Source organism: Hemitrygon akajei, chromosome 6 (genome assembly GCF_048418815.1).
Source record: "Hemitrygon akajei chromosome 6, sHemAka1.3, whole genome shotgun sequence".
NCBI classification, from domain to species: Eukaryota; Metazoa; Chordata; class Chondrichthyes; order Myliobatiformes; family Dasyatidae; genus Hemitrygon; species Hemitrygon akajei.
Window position 1 is genome coordinate 8,926,914 of NC_133129.1, and position 24,971 is coordinate 8,951,884.

Genomic DNA, 24,971 nt, shown 5'->3' on the forward strand with positions numbered 1-24,971 from the left:
TTTCCTTAAATTTTTTGAGGAAATTACAAGTAGGCTAGACAAGGGAGATGCAGTGGATGTTGTGTATTTGGATTTTCAAAAGGCCTTTGACAAGGTGCCGCACATGAGGCTGCTAAACAATATAAGAGCCCATGGAATTACAGGAAAGTTACATACGTGGATAGAGCGTTGGTTGATTGGCAGGAATCAGAGAGTGGGAATAAAGGGATCCCATTCTGGTTGGCTGCTGGTTACCAGTGGTGTTCCACGGGGGTCTGTGTTGAGGCCGCTTCTTTTTACGTTGTACATCAACGATTTGGATTATGGAACAGATGGCTTTGTGGCTAAGTTTGCTGATGATACAAAGATAGGTGGAGGGGCTGGTAGTGCTGAGGAAACAGAGAGTCTGCAGAGAGACTTGAATAAATTGGGAGAATGGACAAAGAAGTGGCAAATGAAACACAATGTTGGAAAGTGTATGGTCATGCACTTTGGTAGAAGAAATAAACAGGCAGACTATTATTTAAATGGGAAAAGAATTCAGAGTTCTGAGATGCAACGGGACTTGGGAGTCCTCATGCAGGATACCCTTAAGGTTAACCTCCAGGTTGAGTCAGTGGTGAAGAAGGCGAATGCAATGTTGGCATTCATTTCTAGAGGAATAGAGTATAGGAGCAGGGATGTGATGTTGAGGCTCTATAAGGCACTGCTAAGACCTCACTTGGAGTACTGTGTGCAGTTTTGGGCTCCTTATTTAAGAAAGGATGTGCTGACATTGGAGAGGGTTCAAAGAAGATTCACTAGAATGATTCCAGGAATCAGAGAGTTACCATATAAGGAACGTTTGACTGCTCTTGGACTGTAGTCCTTGGAGTTTAGAAGAATGAGGGGGGACCTCATAGAAACATTTCAAATGTTGAAAGGCATGGACAGAGTGGATGTGGTGAAGTTGTTTCCCATGGTGGGGGAGTCTAGTACGAGAGGGCATGACTTGAGGATTGAAGGGCGTCCATTCAGAACAGAGATGTGAAGAAATTTTTTTAGCCAGAGGGTGGTGAATCTGTGGATTTTGTTGCCATGGGCAGCAGTGGAGGCCAACTCATTGGGTGTACTTAAGGCAGAGATTGATAGGTATCTGAGTAGCCGGGGCATCAAAGGTTATGGTGAGAAGGTGGGGGAATGGGACTAAATGGGAGAATGGATCAGCTCATGATAAAATGGCAGAGCAGACTCAATGGACCAAATGGCTGACTTCTGCTTCTTTGTCTTATGGTCTTACGGTCTAATCTCATTGAAATCTTTCGAATATTGAAAGGCCTAGACAGAGTAGATGTGGAAAAGATGTTTCCCATGGTGGGAGAGTCTAGGACAAGAGGGCATAGCCTCAGGATAGAGGAGCGTCCATTCAGAACAGAGATGCGGAGAAATTTCTTCAGCCAGAGGGTGGTGAATTTGTGGAATTTGTTGCCATGTGTAGCTGTGGAGGACAAGTTGATTTTAAGGCAGAGATTGATAGGTTCTTGATTGGACATGGCATCAAAGATTTTGGGGAGAAGGCTGGGAAATGGGTTTGAGGAGGAGGGAAAAGAAAGGATCAGTCACAATTGAATGGCGGAGCAGACTTGATGGGCCAAATGGCCTAATTGTGCTCCTATGACTTATGGTCTTATGCTATCAAAGTTTCCTCAATGTCAACAAAACAAACATGCTACTCTTTGACTGCAGGGATGGAGGCAGTGTACATGCTCGTGTCTACATCAATGGTTTTGCAGAGGAGAGCTTCATGTTCCTAGGAATGATCATCACTAATTGCCTATCTGGGTCCAACATGTTGGTGTCATGGTTAAGTAATCTCACCAACTCCTCTAGTTCCTGAGGAGGCTAACAACATTCAGTAATCCCCATCAACATTTACCAATTTTTATCGATGCCCCATGGATGCATAGCAGTTTGGTATGGTAACTGCTCTGCACATGATCGCAGGGATGGTGCACAGAGCTCAGCCAGTCATGTAAAGCAGCCTCCCTCCTATAGACTCAGTCTATACTTCTCACTGCCTCAGAAAACACACAGCATAATCAAAGACCCCACTAACAGACATTCTCTCTTGTTCCCTCTTCCATCAGGCAGAAGATACAAAAGCCAACAAGAATGTACCAGCAGACTCAAGGACAGCTTCTACCCTGCTATCATCAGACTATTAAATGGTTCTCAATTATGACAATCTATCTCATTACGAATTTGCACTTTGTCTTTCTCTGTAGCTGTTCCACTTTATTCTGTGTTGTTACTGCTTTACCTTGGCTTATCTCAATACACTGGTTAATAATTTGATCAGTACAAACTGTAGGCAAGGGAAGATTAACTGTGACAATAATAAAACAATACTAACACCTTCACCACACATAGCACCTCAGGTTCACACAAAAGGTGAAAAATGTCAGTGATCTTATCAAAGGTAGCAACTTTAGCAACACTGTGGTTGGAGCAATGATGAGTGGCAGTAAAACTTGAGATCCAAAGAAGCATCTCCTCTGAAATACAACTAGAAAAAAAATGTGGTGACTGTGCCTGCTGAATGTGCCCTGCATCTGTGGAGAGAAAAACATCTTCGGTTAGGCATGGAGTCATACGGTACCAACTGTAAACTATACAAGTACCCTCATCTCGTTGACATGCTCCCTAGCTGTCTATGCTTTGGCCATTCCATTCCAGGTGCTTGTTAAATGTGGTCACAGTTCTTGGCTCCACTACTAATTAAGTCAACTTGTTCCAGATTCCAACCACTCTCTGAAAAAGTCTCAGATCCTCCCCAACCATGCTACCCCTCACTCTCATTATGGACATCTCTACCATGGTAAAATTTACTTCCCATTTTGCTTTCAAGTCATAACCAAGTTCTCAAAGCACTTCATTAAGGTAAATACTCATTGAGACAGATCACTTTACTGTTCTTAGTCATCTGTACAATTCATGCCACGTTGAAGGAGGTAGAAACATCAGATTCCAGAGTGAGAGACTGATGATGTCCCTGAACACTCCAGCCACCTGGAATCATCCATTCCAGTCTGGCAGGGCAGTGAGAACAGTGTCAACAATGCCAATGTGCTAGAGCACTTTGAGACCAAGGAGGTGGTGGTGTGTGGTCTTTTGAAGAGCATCAAAGTGAACAAGTCTATTTGTATTTATTCCAGGATATTGAAAGAGGTGACAGACTGCTGGGAAATTCTGAGAATGCTGGAACTACAAAGGAACACACAAAATGCCAGAGGAACTCAGCAGGCCAGGCAGCATCTATGGAAAAGAGTAAACAGTTGATGTTTTGGTTTGAGACCCTTCATCAGGAATGGGAAAAAAGATGAGGTCAGAACAAGAAGGTGGGGGGAGGGGAGTAAGAAGCACAGAATGGAAGGGGATAGGTGAAACCGGGAGAAAGGGAGTTGTGAAGTAAAGAATTGTGGAAAGCAAGATTCGTAGACTACGGTGGGAGAAGCCATTGAATCTGAATAACATCTTGTGCCATATGGCTTCTAGATCCATATACAAGCTTTTCGATTCAGACCCTCTGAGGACCCCAGGTACCTACATTCAACTGACTACTTCTCCCACTGTGTTCTATGCATCACACTTTCCACAGCTTTTTATTTCACCCCTCTCCTGGTTTCACCTATCCCCTGTCACCGTCTCCTCCTCCCCGCACCTTCCTGCTCTCATCCTTTATTCCCCAGTCCCAATGAGGGGTCTCGGCCTGAAACATCAACTGTTTACTCTTTTCAATAGATGTTGCCTGGCCTGCTGAATTCCTCCAGCATTTTGTGTGTATTACGTCTCTTACTAACTGAATGAAGGTTTTCTCGAGTAGGTAATAAAGGTGATTGATCAAGGTACAGATTGGGTGTTGTCTATGTGGCAGGGGAGTAGGAAATGCTGCAGGGCACCAATTAGAGGGATTGAGGGGTCAAGTAAGGACAAGGAGGGATAGTTTATTGAGCACAGTAGGACTAATGGACTGAAGTGTATTTGTGTTAATGCAAGGAGTGCTGAGGTCTCAGAGAACTCTAACAGGTTTGTCAGATAGGATTTTGAGCCTGGATCAGTGCATTGAACTGTGATGTTGTGGCAACAATGGAGAACTGGTTGCAAGATCAACAGAACTGGCAGCTTGAAATTACCAGAATATATCTAGCCATTTTTCTATCATCTATGTGCCTATCTAGAACCTCTCAGATGTCCCTAATGTATCCACCGCCTCCACCACCACCACCCCTGGCAGTACTTTCCACACATTTACCTCTGACATGCCACCCATACTTTCCTCTGTTCACCTTATAATTATGCCCCCTTGTAACAGCCATTTCTGCCAAGGGAAAAAGTTTTTGGCTGTCCACTCAATCTATGCCTATTATCATCTTGTATACCTCTATTAAGTCACTTCTCATCCTCCTTCACTCCAAAGAAAGAAACTCTAGCTCGCTCAACCTATCCTCACAAGACATCCTCTCTGATTCAGACAGCATCCTGGTAAATTTCCTCTCCTCCTCTCTAAAGCTTCCACATCCTTCCTATGAGGTGACCAGAAATGAATACCAAGTGGTCTAACCAAGGTTTTATAGGGTTTCAACATTATCTCACAGCTCTTGAATTCAATCCCCTGACTAAAGAAAGCCAACACATCATATACTGTACCTTCTTAACCACCCTATCAACTCGAGTTAGATGGATTTGTGGACATGGACCCTAAGATCCCTCTGTTCTTCCACACTGTTAAGAATTCCGCCTTTAACCCTGCATACTGCCTTCAAATGTCACTATGCATGGGATCCATGATGACTTGGGAGTTTGGAGTCAGAACTGGTTTACCCTACAGAAGGTAGCGTATACTGGGGGAAGGGTGGTATTCTGACTGGAGTTCTATGTTCTGGTGGTATCACTGCTGGAGTCTATATTGTTTGTGATGTATATAAATGTCTTGGGCAAAGTTTGCAGACAACACAAAGACTGGTGGAGCTGTAAACAGTGTAGACAGCTATCAGAGGATACAACAGAATATTGATCAGTTGCATACAGCACGTGGGCGTAAAAACTGCAGACAGAATTTAATCAGACAAATATGAAGTGTCATACTCAGGGGGCAGAAATCAAATATAAGGGGGAAAGCACATAGTGAATAATAGAACCCTTAATAGCACTGATGTGGAATCTTTGGAAAGGCTGCAGAAGAGGTCTATCAGAATGCTGCCTAAAATAGGTTGGATAGCTTGGGTTGTTTTCTCTGAAGCACTGAGGTTGAAGGTGCGCCGATAGTTTATAAAATTACAAGAGCCATAGATAGGGTAGACAGATCATTTACCCCAACCCGAGCCAGTTTTTTGAGAACATTACTAGGAAAGTTGATGAGGGCAAGGCAGTGGATGCTGTCTACATGGACTTCAACAAGGCATTTGACACGGTCCCACATGGGAAGTTGGTCAAGAAGGTTCAGTCACTAGCCATTCAAGATGAGGTAGCAAATTGGATTCAACAAATCAGCTTTGCACGAGTAGCCAGAGAGAGGTAGTAGATGGTTGCCTCTCTGACTGGAGGCCTGTTACCAGTGGAGTGCCACAGGATATTGTTGTTTGTCATTTATATCAATGATCTGGATGAACATGTGGTTAACTCAATCAGCAAATTTACAGATGACAACAAGACTGGGGTGTAACGGACAGTAAGGAAGACTATCAAAGCTTGCAGTAGGATCTGGACAAACTGGAAAAATGGGCTGAAAAAAGGCAGAGGGAATTTCATGCAGTCAAGTGTGAGGTGTTGCACTTTGGGAGGACCAACCAGAGTAGGTCTTACACAGTGAATGGTAGTGCATTGAGTAGTGTGGTAGAACAAAGGGTTCTGGGAATACAGGTCTACTTTTCCTTGAAAATGATGTCACAGGTAGATAGGGACACATTGGCGAATTGGCCTTCAAAGTATTGAGCATAGGAGTAGTTAGGCTGTAATAGAACCATAGAACATTACAGCACAGAAACAGGTCTTTTGGCCCTTCTTGGCTGTGTCAAATCATTTTTCTGCCTAGTCACACTGACCTGCACCTGGGCCATATACCTCCAAACCCCTCTCATCCATATACCTGTCCAAGTTTTTCTAAAATGTCAAAAGTGAGCCCACATTCATCACTTCATCTGGCAGCTCATTCCACACTCCCACTACTCTCTGCGTGAAGCCCCCCCCCCAAGTTCCCTTTAAACTTTTCCCCCTTCACCCTTAACCCATGACCTCTGTTTTTTTTCTCCCCTAGCCTCAGTGGAAAAAGCCTGCTTGCATTCACTCTATCTATACCCATCATAATTTTATACATCTCTATCAAATCTCCCCTCATTCTCCTACACTCCAGGGAATAAAGTCCTAACCTATTCAACCTTTCTCAGTAACTCAGTTTCTCAAGTCCCGACAACATCCTTGTAAACCTTCTCTGCACTCTTTCAACCTTATTAATATCCTTCCTGTAATTAGGTGACCAAAACTGCACACAATACTCTAAATTCAGCCTCACCATTACATTCCAACTCTTATACTCAATACTTTGATTTATAAAGGCCAATGTACCAAAAGCTCTCTTTATGACCCTATCTACTTGTGATGCCACTTATAGGGAATTATGTATCTGTACTTCAGATCCCTCTGTTCTACTGCACTCCTCAGTATCCTACCATTTACCTTGTATGGTCTACCTTGGTTTGACCTTCCGAAGTGCAATACCTCACACTTGTCTGCATTAAACTCCATCTGCCATTTTTCAGCCCATTCCTCCAACTGGTCCAAATCCCTTCGCAAGCTTTGAAAACCTTCCTCACTGTCCACTGCACCTCCAATCTTTGTATCATCAGTAAATTTGCTGATCCAATTTGCCACATTATCATCCAGATCATTGATATAGATGACAAATAACAATGGTCCCAGCACTGATCCCTGTGGCACACCACTAGTCACAGGCCTCCACTCAGAGTAGCAATCCTCCACTACCACTCTCTAGCTTCTCCCATTGAGCCAATGTCTAATCCAATTTACTACCTCTCCATGTATAACTAGTGACTGAATCTTCCTAACTAACCTCCCATACGGGACCTTGTCAAAGGCCTTACTGAAGTCGATGTATACAACATCCACTGCCTTCCCTTCATCCACTTTCCTGGTAACTTCCTCGAAAAACTCTAATAGACCCACCACGCACAAAGCCATGCTGACTTTTTCTACTAAGTCCCTGTCTATCCAAATACTTGTAGATCCTAACTTACCGGCCTATAATTTCCTGGCTTACTTGTTGAGCTTTTTTTGAACAACGGAACTACATGAGCTATCCTCCAATCCTCCGGCACCTGACCCGTGGATATTGACATTTTAAATATTTCTGTCAGGGCCCCTGCAATTTCAACACTAGTCTTCCTTCAAGGTCCAAGGGAATACCCTGTCAGGTCCTGGGGATTTATCTACTCTGATTTGTCTCAAGACAGCAAGCACCTCCTCCTCTTTAATCTGTATAAGTTCCATGACCTCCCTACTTGTTTGCCTTGTTTCCATAGACTCCATTCCAGTTTCCTTAGTAAATACAGATGCAAAAAAACCCTTTTAATATCTCTCCCATTTCTTTTGGTTCCATACATAGCCAACCACTTTGATCTTCAAGAGGACCAATTTTATCCCTTACTATCCTTTTGCTCTTAACATACCTGTAGAAGCTCTTAGGATTATCCTTCACCCTGACTGCCAAAGCAACCTCATGTGGAGTATCTCACCTGGTCCCTCAACACCAGCTCCATAGCAAAGAAAGCCCAGCAGCGTCTCTACTTTTTGCAAAGGCTGAGGAAAGTCCATCTCCCACCCCCCCTCCTCATCACATTCTACAGGGGTTGTATTGAGAGCATCCTGAGCAACTGCATCACTGCCTGGTTTGGAAATTGCACCATCTCGGATCGCAAGACCCTGCAGCGGATAGTGAGGTCAGCTGAGAAGATAATTGGGGTCTCTCTTCCTGCCATCACGGACATTTACACTACACACCACATCCACAAAGGAAACAGCATCATGAAGGACCCCATGAACTCCTCATACAATCTCTTCTCCCTCCTGCCGTCTGGGAAAAGGCTCCGAAGCATTCGGGCTCTCACGACCAGACTATGTAACAGTTTCTTCCCCCAAGCTATCAGACTCCTCAATATCCGAAGCCTGGACTGACACCTTGCCCTGCAGTCCTGTTTATTATTTATTGTAATGCCTGCACTGTTTTTGTGCACTTTATGCAGTCCAGTGTGGGTCTGTAGTCTAGTGTAGCTTTCTCTGTGTTTTTTTTAGTTACGTAGTTCAGTATAGTTTTTTGTACTGTGTCATGTAACACCATGGTCCTGAAAAACGTTGTCTCATTTTTACTATGCACTGTACCAGCAGTTATGATGCAGCTCTATAAAACTCTGGTTAGGCCACACTTGGAGTACTGTGTCCAGTTCTGGTCACCTCACTATAGGAAGAATGTGGAAGCATTGGAAAGGGTACAGAGGAGATTTACCATGATGCTGCCTGGTTTAGAGAGTATGGGTTATGATCAGAGATTAAGGGAGCTGGGGCTTTACTCTTTGGAGAGAAAGAGGATGAGAGGAGACATGATAGAGGTGTACAAGATATTAAGAGGAATAGACAGAGTGGATAGCCAGCGCCTCTTCCCCAGGGTACCACTGCTCAGTACAAGAGGGCGTGGCTTTAGGGTAAGGGGAGGGAAGTTCAAGGGGGATATTAGAGGAAGGTTTTTCACTCAGAGAGTGGTTGGTGCGTGGAATGCACTGCCTGAGTCAGTGGTGGAGGCAGATACACTAGTGAAGTTTAAGAGACTACTAGACAGGTATATGGAGGAATTTAAGGTGGAGGGGTTATATGGGAGGCAGGGTTTGCAGGTCGGCACAACATTGTGGGCTGAAGGGCCTGTAATGTGCTGTACTATTCTATGTTCTATGGTTGAAATGACAATAAAAGTTGACTTGACTTGACTTTTAGCCCTCCTGATTTCTTTCTTAAATATTTTCTTACTCTTTTTGTACTCCTCAAGCATCTTATTTCCTCCCTGTTGCCTATACATGTTATACATCTCTCTCTTCTTCATCAGAGTTTCAATATCTCTCGAGAACCAAGATTCCTTATTCTTATTCATTTTGCCTTTAACCCTGACAGGAACATGCAAACTCTGCACTCTCAAAATTTCTCCTTTGAAGGCCTCCCACTTACCAATCACATCCTTGCCAGAGAACAACCTGTTCCAATCTACGCTTTTTAGATCCTTTCCCATTTCTTCAAATTTGGCCTTTTTCCAGTTTAGAACTTCAACCCCAAGACCAGATCTATCTTTATCCATGATCAAGTTGAAACTAATGACATTATGATCACTGGAAACAAATTGTTCCCCTACGCACATTTTCGTCACCTGCCCTAACACATTTCCTAATAGGAGATCTAATATTGCATCCTCCCTAGTTGGTACATCTATATATTGAATTAGAAAACTTTCCTGAACACATTTTACAAACTCTAACACATCTAGACCTTTAACAGTATGGGAGTCCCAATCAATGTGTGGAAAATTAAAATCCCCTACAATCATAACTTTCTGTCTCCTGCAGTTGTCTGTTATCTCTGCAGATTTGCTCCTCCAATTCTCGCAGACTATTGGGTGGTCTATAATACAACCCTATTAATGTGGTCATACCTTTCCTGTTTCTCAGCTCCACCCATATGGCCTCAGTAGACAAGCCCTCTAATCTGTCCTGCCGAAGCACTGCTGTAATATTTTCCCTGACTAGCAAAGCCACCCCCCCCCCCCCACCCTTCATCCCTCTGTCTCTATCACGTCTGAAACATCGGAACCCTGGAACATTGAGCTGCCAGTCCTTCCCCTCCTGTAGCCCAGTTTCAGTAATGGCTATGATGTCATAATTCCACGTGTCAATCCAGGCCCTCAGCTCGTCTGCCTTTCCCACAATACTGCTCACATTGAAATAGACACACCTCAGAAGATTATTACCACCACACACAACCTTACTATTTGTGACTTTGCACGAATTACTAACATCATTTGTTTTTACCCTCATTCCACTATCTACTCTGGCACTCTGGTTCCCATCCCCCTGCAAATCTAGTTTAAACCCTCCCCGATAACACAAACAAACCTTCCTGCAAGTATATTGATCCCCTTGTAGTTCAGCTGTAACCCGTCTCTCTTGTACAGGCCCCACTTGCCCCAGAAGAGGTCCCAATGATCTAGAAATCTGAAACCCTGCCCCCTACACCAGTTTCTCAGCCACGTGTTCATCTGCCAGAGAAATCTACTCTTACCCTCACTGGCACGTGGCACAGGTAACAATCCGGAGATTACTACCCTCGAGGTCCTGTTTTTCAACTTCCTACCAAGCTCTCTGTACTCACTCTTCAGGACCTCCTGACTCTTTCTACCTATGTCATTGGTACCGATGTGTACCACAACATCTGGCTGATCACCCTCCCACTTCAGAATGCTGTGCATGTGATCAGAGACATCCCTGACCCTGGCACCCGGGAGGCAACAAACCATCTGGGAGTCTCTGTCACAACCACAGAATCTCCTGTCTGTATGCCTGACTATGGAGTCCCCTATCACTACCACTCTCCTCTTCTTCCACCCTCCCTTCTGCACTGCAGAACCAGACTCAGTGCCAGAGATCTGGCTGCCACAGCTTGTCCCAGGTAAGCCGTCCCCCCCAACAGTATCCAAATCGGTATACTTGTTGTTGAGGGGAATGGCCACAGGGGAACCCTGCACTACCTGCCCTTTTCCCTTCCCTCGCCTGACAGTAACCCAATTTCCTGTGCCCTGGTCCTTAGATGTAACTAACTCCCGGAAACTACTATCTATAAACTGCTCAGTCTCCCGAATGATCCGGAGGTCATCCAGCTCCTGCTCCAGTTCTCTAACACGGTCTGTCAGGAGCTGCAGCTGGATGCACTTCTTGCAGGTGTCGTTGTCAGGGACACTAGAAGTCTCCCTGACTTCCCACATCCTGCCAGAGGAGCATTCCAACATCCTGCCTGGCATATTCTACAGTCTGAACAAAAAAAAAGAAGAAAAACAGTAACCTACCGGAACCTACCCTCGCCTCTGCCTGTTTCTCGCCAAAGTCTGATTGAGCCAAAGCTGTCCCACTCCGACTCAGTCCACTCCAAAGTTGGCCGCTGTATATACATAGAACATAGAATAGTACAGCACATTACAGGCCCTTCAGCCCACAATGTTGTGCCGACCCTCAAACCCTCCCTCCCATATAACCCCCACCTTAAATTCCTCCATATACCTGTCTAGTAGTCTCTTAAACTTCACTAGTGTATCTGCTTCCACCACTGACTCAGGCAGTGCATTCCACGCACCAACCATTCTCTGAGTGAAAACCTTCCTCTAATATCCCCCTTGAACTTCCCTCCCCTTACCTTAAAGCCATGTCCTCTTGTACTGAGCAGTGGTGCCCTTGGGAAGATGTGCTGGCTGTCCACTCTGTCTATTCCTCTTAATATCTTGTACACCTCTATCATGTCTCCTCTCATCCTCCTTCTCTCCAAAGAGTAAAACCCTAGCTCCCTTAATCTCTGATCATAATCCATTCTCTCTAAACCAGACAGCATCCTGGTAAATCTCCTCTGTACCCTTTCCAATGCTTCCACATCCTTCCTATACTGAGGCGACCAGAACTGTATACGGTGGTCTTTCTTTTAAACCTTGGCGCGCTACTTCACGTGCCTGCACAGTCTAGCCTCTTTTCCCCGAGCTATTAAAGAAAAGAAAAACGACCTTCTCTCCGCGATTCCTTCAGTTAAAAAAAATCAATCAATCAATCAATGTTGATGTTGGAAAAGATGTTGGTGAGGCCTAATTCAAAGGTTTCAAAGCTACATATAAGGTTAGAGAAATGTATACAATATACATCCTGAAATGCTTTTTCTTTGCAACCATCCACGAAAACAAAGGAGTACCCCCCGAAGAATGAATGTGAGAACCCCAAAGTCCCCCAGCTCCCCTCCCTCCCACACTTTAATATCTTGCAAGCCACCCACGTTTAGATAACTCACCCGTCTTTTGCCTCTCTCCTTCTTAAAGAAAAAAAAGCATCGCATCCACCACCAAGCATTCAAGAGTGCAGCAAAGCAACAGCAGAGACACAGACTACTCGTTCACCCGGTATTCAACATACCACAGGCTCTTTCTTTCCCTAATAAAGAAGGAAGAGGTGTCTCCGTTTCACAGTGAGAGGCAGGACATAACAAACAACTTGCTGGTTTACAATGTTAGAAGTCCGTTGCATCAGGTTTTCCGAGCTCTGTGCCCAAAGATCTCAGGTCTCTGGGCACACAGCTTTAGATCTTCCGACTCCCACGACACACCGATCTCCTGCTGGGACACCGACCTTCGGTCCACCTACCTACAGAGCCACGAAATCCCGAAACTCCAGAGACAAGCTAAGCTCTTGGGCCGCGTCCTTGGCATGTCGAATAACGGCCAGTCACGAAACCTCAACAGCGGGTCCCATTCCCGCAAAGAACCGAAGTCAACTTGTAACTCCAGGTCAGGGTCTTCAAAAGAACCCTGAAAGGGAAAAATAGAGATATTAAAGATGGAAATAAAGCTGTTTGCAAAGATGCAAGCAAAGGAGTCACCGGTTAGCACCATCATGATTCACCCTCCAGGTCGGAGATTTTTGGACTGTTGTGTGTAGTTTTGGTCACCCATCCACAGGAAAGTTCAAAGAAAAAGTTGTTACTCAATGGTGTTACAAGAAATACACTGCAACGGCTAGCGGAATGGCTGACAGGCAGGAGGCAGCAAGTGGGAATACAAGGGGCCTTTTCAGGTTGGCTGCTGGTGTTCCACAGGAATCGATATTGGGACCACTACTTTCCACATTGTTTGTCAATGATTTAGATAATGGAATTGATGGCCTTGTGGCAACATTTGCAGATGATACTGGGATGGCAATGTCTGAGATGTTTCTGGATGCGTCCACAATATCCTGGAAAGGGAGTGTGAGCAGCCAGAGGTCGTGGTACATATTAGCGTCAATTACATAGGAAGAAAAAGGGAGGAGGTCTTGACAAAAGACTATGGGGAGTTAGGCAGGAAGCTGAGAAGCAGGACCCCAAGGATAGTAATCTCAGGGTGGCTGTCTGTGCCACGTGACAGTGAGGAGAGGAATAGAATGAAGTGGCAGATAAATGCATGGTTTATTGAGAAAGTAAGGAGGCATGGGATCCAAGGGGACATTGCTTTGTGGATCCAGAACTGGCTTGCCCACAGAAGGCAAAGAGTGGTTGTAGAGGTGTCATATTCTGCATGGAGGTCGGTGACCAGTGGAGTGCCTCAGAGTTCTGTTCTGGGACACCTACTCTTCGTGATTTTTATAAATGACCTGGATGAGGAAGTGGAGGGATGCGTTAGTAAGTTTGCTGATGACACATAAAGGTTGGAGGTGCTGTGGATAGTGTGGAGAGTTGTCAGAGGTTACGGCAGGACATTGATAGGATGCAAAACTGGGCTGAGAAATGGCAGATGGAGATCAACCCAGCCAAGTGGGAAGTGGTTCATTTTGGTAGGTCAAATATGATGGCAGAATATAGTATTAATGGTAAGACCCTTGGTAGTGTGGAGGATCAGACGGATCTTGGGGTCCGAGTCCATAGGATCATGGGCCTGCAGTCCTCAGAGTCGCCCGATGCTGGTGGCCGGAGGTGGGGATGTCATAAGCGATGTGCGAGGAAGCGGAAGTGAGGTGAGCAGGCAGGAGTCCGTGCCAGGAGAAAAGTAAGCCCAAGCCAGCCTCTCCCGTCCACTCTGCTCTCTAATGGACATTAAACTGGACTACATCTGTGGCAACAAAATACTCAGCGGAGTACAGAAACAGACGGCATCCTGGACGCTGCCATTCAGCTGTTTATTTATGTAACAGATTTTCCCCTAAGCCATCGGACTACCCAACTACTGCCCTCTGCTCTGCCTATTGTCTTGTTTATTATTTATTGTAATGCCTGCACTGCCATCAACAATAAGTATACCGTGTTGGTGGGGACGACCTATCTGGGACAAGTTGCAGTGGTTGCATCTCTGGCACCGAGACTGGACCCTCAGCTCCGAAGGGAAGGAGGGAAAAGAGGAGAGCAGTAGTGATAGGGGATTCATTAGTTAGGGGGACAGATAGGAGGTTCTGTGGAAGAGATCGAGAATCCCAGATGGTTTGTTGTCTCCCTGGTGCCAGGGTCTGCGATATCTCGGATTGAGTTCTCAGTATTCTCAAGAGGGAGGGTGAGCAGCCAGATGTCGTGGTCCATGTAGGGACCAATAACGTGGGTAGGAAGAGTGAAGAAGTCCTGAAAGGTGAGTTTAGGGAGCTAGGTGCCAAGTTAAAGGACAGGACTTCCAGGATAGCAATCTCAGGATTACTACCAGTGCCACATGCAGGTGGGTTTAGAAATAGTAAGATAGCGCAGATCAACACGTGGCTGAAGACATGGTGCAGGACGGAGGGCTTCAGATTTATAGATAATTGGGCAATTTTCCAGGGAAGGTGGGACCTGTTCCGGCGGGACGGTTTACATCCGAACTGGAAGGGGACAAATATTCTTGCAGGCAGGTTTGCTAGAGAGGCTCCAGTGGATTTAAACTAGATATGAGGGGGGAGGGGAACCAGAGTGTAGGAACAGATGTATGGGACAAGGAAGAAAAAGAAGACAGTAAAGTTCTTTGTACTGTTAGAGATAAACAGAGAGGAAGAGGTGGAGAATTTCTTAAATGCATTTATTTTAATGCTAGGAGCATTGTAAGAAAGGTGGATGAGCTTAGAACATGGATTGATACCTGGAAATATGATGTTGTAGCTATTAGTGAAACATGGTTGCAGGAGGGGTGTGATTGGCAACTAAATATTCCTGGATTTCGTTGCTGCAGATGTGATAGAATCGGAGGGACAAGAGGGGGAGGTGTTGCGTTGCTTGTCAGAGAAAATATAACAATGGTGCTCTGGCAGGATAGATTAGAGAGCTCGTGTAGGGAGGCTATTTGGATGGAATTGAGGAATGGGAAAGGTGTAGTAACACATAGGGGTGTAGTATAGACCACCTAATGGGGAGAGAGAATTGAAGGAGCAAATTTGCAAGGAGATAGCAGAAATTTGTAGTAAGCACAGGGTTGTGATTGTGGGAGATTTTAATTTTCCACACATAGACTGGGAAGCCCATACTGTAAAAAGGATGGATGGTTTGGAGTTTGTAAAATGTGCAGACAGTTATTAATGAATATGAGATAAATGTGCAGATAGTTATTAATATGATATAGTTGGGATCACAGAGACATGGCTCCAGGGTGACCAAGGATAGGAGCTCAACATCCAGGGATATTCAATATTCAGGAGGGATAGACAGGAAAGAAAAGGAGGTGGGGTAGCGTTGCTGGTTAGAAAGGAGATTAACGCAATAGAAAGGAAGGACATTAGCCTGGAGGATGTGGAATCGATTTGGGTAGAGCTGCAGAAAACGCTGGTGGGAGTTGTGTACAGGCCACCTAACAGTAGTAGTGAGGTTGGGGATGGCATTAAACAGGAGATTAGAAATGCGTGCAATAAAGGAACAATAGTTATAATGAGTGACTTCAATCTACATATAGATTGGGTGAACCAAATTGGTAAGGGTGCTGAGGAAGAAGATTTCTTGGAATGTATGCGGGATGATTTTCTGAACCAACATGTCGAGGAACCAACTAGAGAGCAGGCCATTCTAGATTGGGTATTGAGCAATGAGGAAGGGTTAGTTAGCAATCTTGTCGTGCGAGGACCCTTGGGTAAGAGTGACCATAATATGGTGGAATTCTTCATTAAGATGGAGAGTGACATAGTTAATTCAGAAACAAAGGTTCTGAACTTAAAGAAGGGTAACTTTGAAGGTATGAGACGTGAATTAGCTAAGATAGACTGGCAAATGATTCTTAAAGGGTTGATGGTGGATATGCAATGGCAAGCATTTAAAGATCGCATGGATGAACTACAACAATTGTTCATCCCAGTTTGGCAAAAGAATAAACCAGGGAAGGTAGTGCACCCATGGCTGACAAGGGTAATTAGGGATAGTATCAAGTCCAAAGAAGGAACATATAAATTAGCCAGAAAAAGTGGTACACCTGAGGACTGAGAGAAATTCAGAGACCAGCAGAGGAGGACAAAGGGCTTAATTAGGAAAGGGAAAAAAGATTATGAGAGAAAGCTGGCAGGGAACATAAAAACTGACTGTAAAAGCTTTTATAGATACGTGAAAAGAAAAAGATTGGTCAAGACAAATGTAGGTCCCTTACAGTTAGAAACAAGTGAATTGATCATAGGGAACAAGGACATGGCAGACCAATTGAATAACTACTTTGGTTCTGTCTTCACTAAGGAGGACATAAATAATCTTCCGGAAATAGTAAGGGACCGAGGGTCTAGTGAGATGGAGGAACTGAGGGAAATACATGTTAGTAGGGAAGTGGTGTTAGGTAAATTGAAGGGATTAAAGGCAGATAAATCCCCAGGGCCAGATGGTCTACATCCCAGAGTGTTTAAGGAAGTAGCCCAAGAAATAGTGGATACATTACTGATAACTTTTCAAAACTCCTTAGATTCTGCATTAGTTCCTGAGGATTGGAGGGTGGCTAATGTAACCCCATTTTTTAAAAAAGGAGGGAGAGAAAAACTGTGGAATTATCGACTGGTTAGTCTGACATCAGTGGTGGGGAAAATGCTAGAGTTGGTAGGTGAAATCATCGGACAAAGTCAGCATGGATTTGTGAAAGGAAAATCATGTCTGACGAATCTTACAGAATTTTTTGAAGATGTAACTAGTAGAGTGGATAGGGGAGAGCCAGTGGATGTGGTATATTTAGATTTTCAAAAGGCTTTTGACAAAGTCCCACACAGGAGATTAGTGTGCAAACTTAAAGCACACGGTATTGGGGGTATGGTATTGATGTGGATAGAGAACTGGTTGGCAGACAGGAAGCAAAGAGTGGGAGCAAACGGGACCTTTTCAGAATGGCAGGCAGTGACTAGTGGGGTACCGCAAGGCTCAGTGCTGGGACCCCAGTTGTTTACAATATATATTAATGATTTAGACAAGGGAATTAAATGCAGCATCTCCAAGTTTGCGGATGACACGAAGCTGGGTGGCGGTGTTAGCTGTGAGGAGGATGCTAAGAGGATGCAGGGTGACTTGGATAGGTTAGGTAAATGGGCAAATTCATGGCAGATGCAATTTAATGTGGATAAATGTGAGGTTATCCACTTTGGATGCAAGAACAGGAAAACAGATTATTATCTGAATGGTGGCCGATTAGGAAAAGGGGAGGTGCAACGAGACCTGGGTGTCATTGTACACCAGTCATTGAAGGTGGGCATGCAGGTACAGCAGGCGGTGAAAAAGGCAAATGGTATGTTGGCATTCATAGCAAAAGGATTTGAGTACAGGAGCAGGGAGGTTCTACTGCAGTTGTACAAGGTCTTGGTGAGACCACACCTAGAGTATTGTGTGCAGTTTTGGTCCCCTAATCTGAGGAAAGACATTTTTGCCATAGAGGGAGTACAAAGAAGGTTTACCAGATTGATTCCTGGGATGGCAGGACTTTCATATGAAGAAAGACTGGATCGACTAGGCTTATACTCACTGGAATTTAGTAGATTGAGGGGGGATCTTATTGAAACGTATAAAATTCTAAAGGGATTGGATAGGCTAGATGCAGGAAGATTGTTTCTGATGTTGGGGAAGTCCAGAACGAGGGGTCACAGTTTAAGGATAATGGGGAAGCCTTTTAGGACCGAGATGAGGAAAAACTTCTTCACACAGAGAGTGGTGAATCTGTGGAATTCTCTGCCACAGGAAACAGTTGAGGCCGGTTCATTGGCTATATTTAAAAGGAGGTTAGATATGGCCCTTGTGGCTAAAGGGATCGGGGGGGGGGGGGTATGGAGAGAAAGCAGGTACAGGGTTCTGAGTTGGATGATCAGCCATGATCATACTGAATTGCGGTGCAGGCTCAAAGGGCCGAATGGCCTACTCCTGCAGCTATTTTCTATGTTTCTATGTGTGCAGGATAGTTTTTTGCAGCAATACATAGAGGTACCAACTAGAGAAGGGGCAGTGTTGGATCTCCTGTTAGGGAATGAGATATGTCAGGTGACGGAGGTATGTGCTGGGGAGCACTTTGGGTCCAGTGATCACAATACCATTAGTTTCAATATAATTATGGGGCAGGATAGGACTGGACTCAGGGTTGAGATTTTTGATTGAAGAAAGGCTAACTTTGAGGAGATGAGAAAGGAATTAGAAGGAGTGGATTGGGACAATTTGATTTATGGGAAGGATGTAATAGAGAAATGGTGGTCATTTAAAGGTGAAATTTTGAGGGTACAGAATCTTTATGTTCCTGTTAGGTTGAAAGGAAAGGTTAAAAGTTTGAGAGAGCCATGATTTTCAAAGGATGTTGGAAACTTGGTTAGAAAAAGGAGCGATATCTACAATAAATATAGGCAGCATGGAGTAAATGAGGTGCTCAAGAAATATAAAGAATGTAAAAAGAATCTTAAGAAAGAAATTAGAAAAGCTAAAAGAAGATACGAGGTTGCTTTGGCAAGTAAGGTGAAAATAAATCCAAAGGGTTTCTACAGTTATATTAATAAGTAAAGAATAGTGAGGGATAAAATTGGTCCCTTAGAGAATCAGACTGGACAGCTATGTGTGGAGCCGAAAGAGATGGGGGAGATTTTGAACAATTTCTTTTCTTCAGTATTCACTAAGGAGGAGGATATTGAATTGTGTAAGGTAAGGGAAACAAGTAGGGAAGTTATGGAAACTATGACGATTAAAGAGGAGGAAGTACTGATGCTCTTAAGGAATATAAAGGTGGATAAATCTCAAGGTCCTGACAGGATATTCCCAAGGACCTTGAGGGAGATTAGTGTAGAAATAGCAGGGGCTCTAACAGAAATATTTCAAATGTCATTAGAAATGGGGATGGTGCCAGAGGATTGGCGTATTGCTCATGTGGTTCCATAGTTTAAAAAGGGTTCTAAGAGTAGACCTAGCAATTATAGGCCTGTCAGTTTGACATCAGTGGTGGGTTAATTAATGGAAAGTATTCTTTGAGATGGTATATATAATTATCTGGATATTCAGTGTCTGATTAAAAACAGTCAACATGGATTTGTGTGTGGAAGGTCATGTTTGACAAATCTTATTGAATTTTTTGAAGAGGTTACGAGGAAAGTTGACGAGGGTAAAGCAGTGGATGTTGTCTATATGGACATCAGTAAGGCCTTTGACAAGGTTCCGCACGGAAGGTTAGTTAGGAAGGTTCAATCATTAGGTATTAATATTAAAGTAGTAAAATGGATTCAACAGTGGCTGGATGGGAGATGCCAGAGAGTAGTGGTGGATAACTGTTTGTCAAGTTGGAGGCCGATGACTAGTGGTGTGCCTCAGGGATCTGTATTGGGTCCAATGTTGTTTGTCATATACATTAATGATCTGGATGATGGGGTGGTAAATTGGATTAGTAAGTATGCAGATGATACTAAGGTAGGTGACGTTGTGGATAATGAAGTAGGTTTTCAAAGCTTGCAGAGAGATTTAGGCCAGTTAGAAGAGTGGGCTGAAAGATGGCAGATGGAGTTTAATGCTGATAAGTGTGAGGTGCTACATTTTGGTAGGAATAATCCAAATAGGACATACATGGTAAATGGTAAGGCATTGAAGAATGCAGTAGAACAGAGTTATCTAGGAATAATGGTGCATAGTTCCCTGAAGGTGAAATCTCATGTGGATAGAGTGGTGAAGAAAGCTTTTGGTATATTGGCCTTTATAAATCAAAGCATTGAGTATAGGAGTTGGGATGTAATGTTAAAATTGTACAAGGCATTGGTAAGGCCGAATTTGGAGTATTGTGTACAGTTCTGGTCACCGAATTATAGGAAAGATGTCAACAAAATAGAGAGAGTACAGAGAAGATTTAATAGAATGTTACCTGGGTTTCAGCACCTAAGTTACAGGGAAAGGTTGAACAAGTTAGGTCTTTATTCTTTGGAGCGTAGAAGGTTGAGGGGGGACTTGATAGAGGTATTTAAAATTATGAGGGGGATAGATAGAGTTGACGTGGATAGGCTTTTTCCATTGAGAGTAGGGGAGATTCAAACAAGAGGACATGAGTTGAGAGTTAGGGGGCAAAAGTTTAAGGGTAACACGAGGGGGTATTTCTTTACTCAGAGAGTGGTAGCTGTGTGGAATGAGCTTCCAGTAGAAGTGGTAGAGGCAGGTTCAGTATTGTCATTTAAAGTAAAATTGGATAGGTATATGGACAGGAAAGGAATGGACGGTTATGGGATGAGTACGGGCCAGTGGGACCAGGTGAGAGTAAGCATTCGGCATGGACTTGAAGGGCCAAGATGGACTATTTCCGTGCTGTAATTGTTATATGGTTCTGTGTACATTCTGCAGTCCTGGGTAGGTCTGTAGTCTAGTGTAGTTTTTGTGTTGGGTTATGTAGTTCAATGTAGTTTTTGTACTGTTTAATGTAGCACCATGGTCCTGAAAAACGTTGTCTCGTCTTTACTGTGTACTGTACCAACATTTATGGTCGAAATGACAATAAAATTGAATTGACCTAACAAAGCAGCTGCGCAGGTTGACTCTGTGGCTAAGAAGGCATATGAAGTATTGGCCCTCATCAATCGTGGAATTGAATTTAGGAGCCGAGAGGTAATGTTGCAGCTATATAGGACTCTGGTCAGACCCCACTTGGAGTACAGTGCTCAGTTCTGTTTGCCTCACTACAGGAAGGATGTGGAAGCCACAGAGAGGGTGCAGAGGAGATTTACAAGAATGTTCCCTGAATTGGGGATCATGCCTTATGAGAATAGGCTGTGTGAACTCAGCCATTTCTCCTTGGAGCGACGGAGGATGAGAGGTGATCTGATTGAAGTGTATAAGATGATGAGAGGCATTGATCATGTGGCGAGTCAGAGGCTTTTTCCCAGGGCTAAAATGGTTGCCACAAGAGCACACAGGTTTTAGGTGCTGGGGAGTGGGTACAGAGGAGATGTCAGGGGTAAGTATTTTACTCAGAGAGTGGTGAGTGTGTGGAATGGGCTGCCGGCAACGGTGGTGGAGGCTGATATGATAGGGTCTTTTAAGAGACTATTGGATAGGTACATGGAGCTTAGAAAAATAGAGGGCTATGGGTAAGCCTAGTAATTTCTAAGGTAGGGGCATGTTCGGCACAACTTTGTGGGCCGAAGGGCCTGTATTGTGCTATGTTTCAATGTTTCTATTTGGAGAGGCACAATATGATAAGCAATAGTCAGCGTAGCTTTCTCAAAAGCAGGTAGTGCCTCACAAGCCTGATTGAATTTTTTGTGGATGTGACTAAACACATTGATGAAGATAGAACCATAGATGTAGTGTATATGGATTTTAGCAGGGCATTTGATAAGGTACCCCATGCAAGGCTTATTGAGAAAGTAAGGAGGCATGGGATCCAAGGGGACATTGCTTTGTGGATCCAGAACTGGCATGCCCACAGAAGGCAAAGAGTGGTTGTAGACGAGTCATATTCTGCAAGGAGATCGGTGACCAATTGTGTGTCTGAGAAAATTCTCTGGGACCCCTTCTCTTCATGATTTTTGTAAGTGACCTGATGAGGAAATAGAGGGATGGGTTAGTAAATTTGCTGATACCACAAAGGTTGGGAGTGCTGTGGATAGTGTGGACGACTGTCAGATGTTACAGTGGGACATTGATGGGATGCAAAACTGGGCTGAGAAGTGGCAGATGGAGTTCAACCCAGATAAGTGTGAGCTGGTTCATTGTGTTCGGTCAAATATGGAGGATCAGAGTGATCTTGGAATCTGAGTCCTTGGACGCTCAAAATTGCCACGCAGTTTGACTGTGTGGTTAAGAAGACATAGGGTGCATGGGTCTTCATCAATTGTGGGATTGAGTTGAAGAGCCAGGAGGTAATGTTGCAGTTATATAGGACCTTGGTCAGACCCCACTTGGAGTGCTGTGCTCAGTTCTGGTCGCCTTACTACAGGAAGGATGTGGAAACCATCGAAAGGGTGTAGAGGAGATTTACAAGGATGTTGCCTGGATTGGGGAGATTACCTTATTAGAATAGGTTAAGTGAACTTGGTCTTTTCTCCCTAGACTGACGGAGGATAAGAGGTGACCTGATAGAGGTGTATAAGATGAGGAGAGGCATTGATCATGTGGATAGTCAGAGGCTTTTTCCTAGGCCTGAAATGGCTAGCACGAGAGGGCTTTGTGTTAAGGTGCTTGGAAGTAGGTACAAAGCAGAGGTCAGGGGTTTTTTTTACGCAGAGTGGTGAATGTGTGGAATGGGTTACCGGTGATGGTGGTGGAGGCGGATAAGATAGGGTCATTTAAGAGACTCCTGAATGGATACATGGAGTATAGAAAAACAGAGGGCTATGGGTAAGCCTAGTTAGTTCTAAGATAAGGACATGTTTGCACTGCATTGTGGGCCAAAGGGCCTGTATTGTTCTGTAGGTTTTCTATGTTCCTATGGAACAAGAGGGATTACTTTCTCATTTAGAGGGTGGTGAGCATGTGGAATGAGCTGTCAGTGCAAGTGGTGGATATGATTTCAAGGTTTAAGAGAAATTTGGATAGGTACATGTATGGGGGGGTGTGTGGACGGCTATGGTTCAGCAGTTTAAATTGTTTGACATGACCTGTTTCTGTGCTGTGTTTTCTATGTCTCCATGGAGTGTATGGGGTGCCCAGGGAGGGGTAGCACCTCCGGTGAAGGAGCTTGCCATGTCCACTTCAGGGCAGCTGACTCAGCTTTAGTCCCCAACCGACACTCAACTCTCACCTGTGGCTCCAGTTTGCTGTTTGAATTTGACAGTGGCCACACACCGGTACACCACTTCGATAGGTGGGTTAAACAGGTAAGGGGAGCCAGTGACCTCATGCCTTGGTGATATAGGGACATGTCTGCCCTGGCATGTGAAGACAGCTCTGGCAGACTGTAGGGAGGAGAATTACAGTGAGATCCAATGGCCAGGAAGGCGGTACTGCAACACTCCAAGGAGAGCTAAGGGCCTGACAAGGCACGACAAGGCACATCCATTACAACCAAGGAAGACCCCAGTTTGTGACACTTGTTCATACCACTGGAGCTGGACATCCACGGTTGAGAGAGTGCAAGGGATTTCCCCTTTAAAAACTCTCCCGTATAGGTTTCCTGTCATCATTGGACATGGCGGACAACCACCATGAGACAGTAACAAACCAATTTATACACTATTCTCTGAATATCCACGTGCCTATCTCAGACACTGAAACACCTCTTTTGTAGTGCCTCCACAATTACTCCTGGCAGCACATTCAAACTTGTCCCGCACACTTACCCACTCCCACTTTAAATGCATGCCTCTGGTATTACATATTTCCACCCCAACAATATCATACAGTATCAGTTGTCTACTCTACTTTTGCCTCTTACAGTCTTATAAACAACTATCAAAGTAACACACTAAATACTGCAGGAACTCAGCAGCCAGGCAGCATCTATGGGAAAGATTACAGCCGATATTTCGGGCCGAAACCCTTCAGCTGGACTGGAGAAAAAAGGATGAGGAGTCAAGTTAAAAGGTGGGAAGGGGAGTGAGAAACACAAGGTGATAGGTGAAACCGGGAGAAGGAGGGATGAAGTAGAGAGCTGGAAAGTTAATTGACAAAAGTTTGGTTCCTCTTATACTCACCTACTACCTCATCAGACTCCTCACATAATTCTCCGCAACTTCCCCCATCTCCAACTTGATTTCACAACCAAGCGTCTTTCCCTCCAAACCCCCATCCACTTCCAGCTTCTCACAAGGGTCGCTCCCTGCAAGATCCCCATGTCCATTTGTCTTTCCCACTGATCTCCTTCCCGCCACTTACCCTGGCAAGTGGAACAATTGATATACCTGCCCCTTTCATCTCTTCCATCACTGCCATATAGGGCCCCAAACAGTCCTGTGAGTCAGTTGGGGTAAAATACTGTGTTCAGTTCTCCAGCTGTGGCTTCCTGGATATTGGTGAGGCCTGATGGAGATTGAGAGCCACCTCGCCAGAAAATGTAGGATTGCCAGTGGCCACCCATTTTAATTCCACTTCCCATTCCCATTCCTATCTGTCAATCCATAGCCTCCTCCACTGTCATGATGAGGCCACACTCAGGTTGGAGGAACTGAGTGTTAGACTCAGTCCTGATGACATGAACATCGATTTCTTGAACTTCAGGTAAAGCTCCCCACCCCATCCCCTTTTCCAGAGAAACACAGAAAACCTACAGCACAATACAGGCCCTTCAGCCCACAAAGTTGCACCGAACATGCCCCTACCTTAGAAATTACTAGGCTTACCTATAGCCCTCTATTTTTCTAAGCTCCATGTACCTATCCAAAAGTCTCTTTAAAGACCCTATCGTATCTGCCTCTACCATCGTTGCCGGCAGCCCATTCCACACACTCACCATTCTCTGAGTAAAAAACTTACCCCTGACATCTCCTCTGTACCTACTCCCCAGCACCTTAAACCTGTGTCCTCTTGTGGCAACCATTTCAGCCCTGGGAAACAGCCTCTGACTATCCACATGATCAATGCCTCTCATCATCTTATACACTTCTATCAGGTCACCTCTTATCCTCCAATACTCCAAGGAGAAAAGGCCGAGTTCACTCAACCTATTCTCATAACGCATGCTCCCCAATCTGGGCAACATCCTTGTAAATCTCCTCTGCAACCTTTCTATGGCCTCCACATCCTTCCTGTAGTGAGGCGACCAGAACTGAGCACAGTAGTCCAAGTGGGGTCTGACCAGGGTCCTATGTAGCTGCAACATTACCTATCAGCTCCTAACT

General features: G+C 44.6%; 1 protein-coding gene across 3 annotated transcripts in view; it reads right to left on the minus strand.

Annotated features, from left to right (window-relative positions):
• Positions 1-24,971, minus strand: part of LOC140728691 (uncharacterized) — a 265,890-nt gene that overhangs the window by 199,094 nt on the left and 41,825 nt on the right. For all 3 annotated transcript variants that reach the window (XM_073047654.1, XM_073047653.1, XM_073047652.1), the window contains exon 2: positions 12,459-12,622. In XM_073047654.1, coding sequence (XP_072903755.1) covers positions 12,459-12,622 — 164 coding nt within the window. The remainder of the gene's footprint in view (positions 1-12,458; positions 12,623-24,971) is intronic.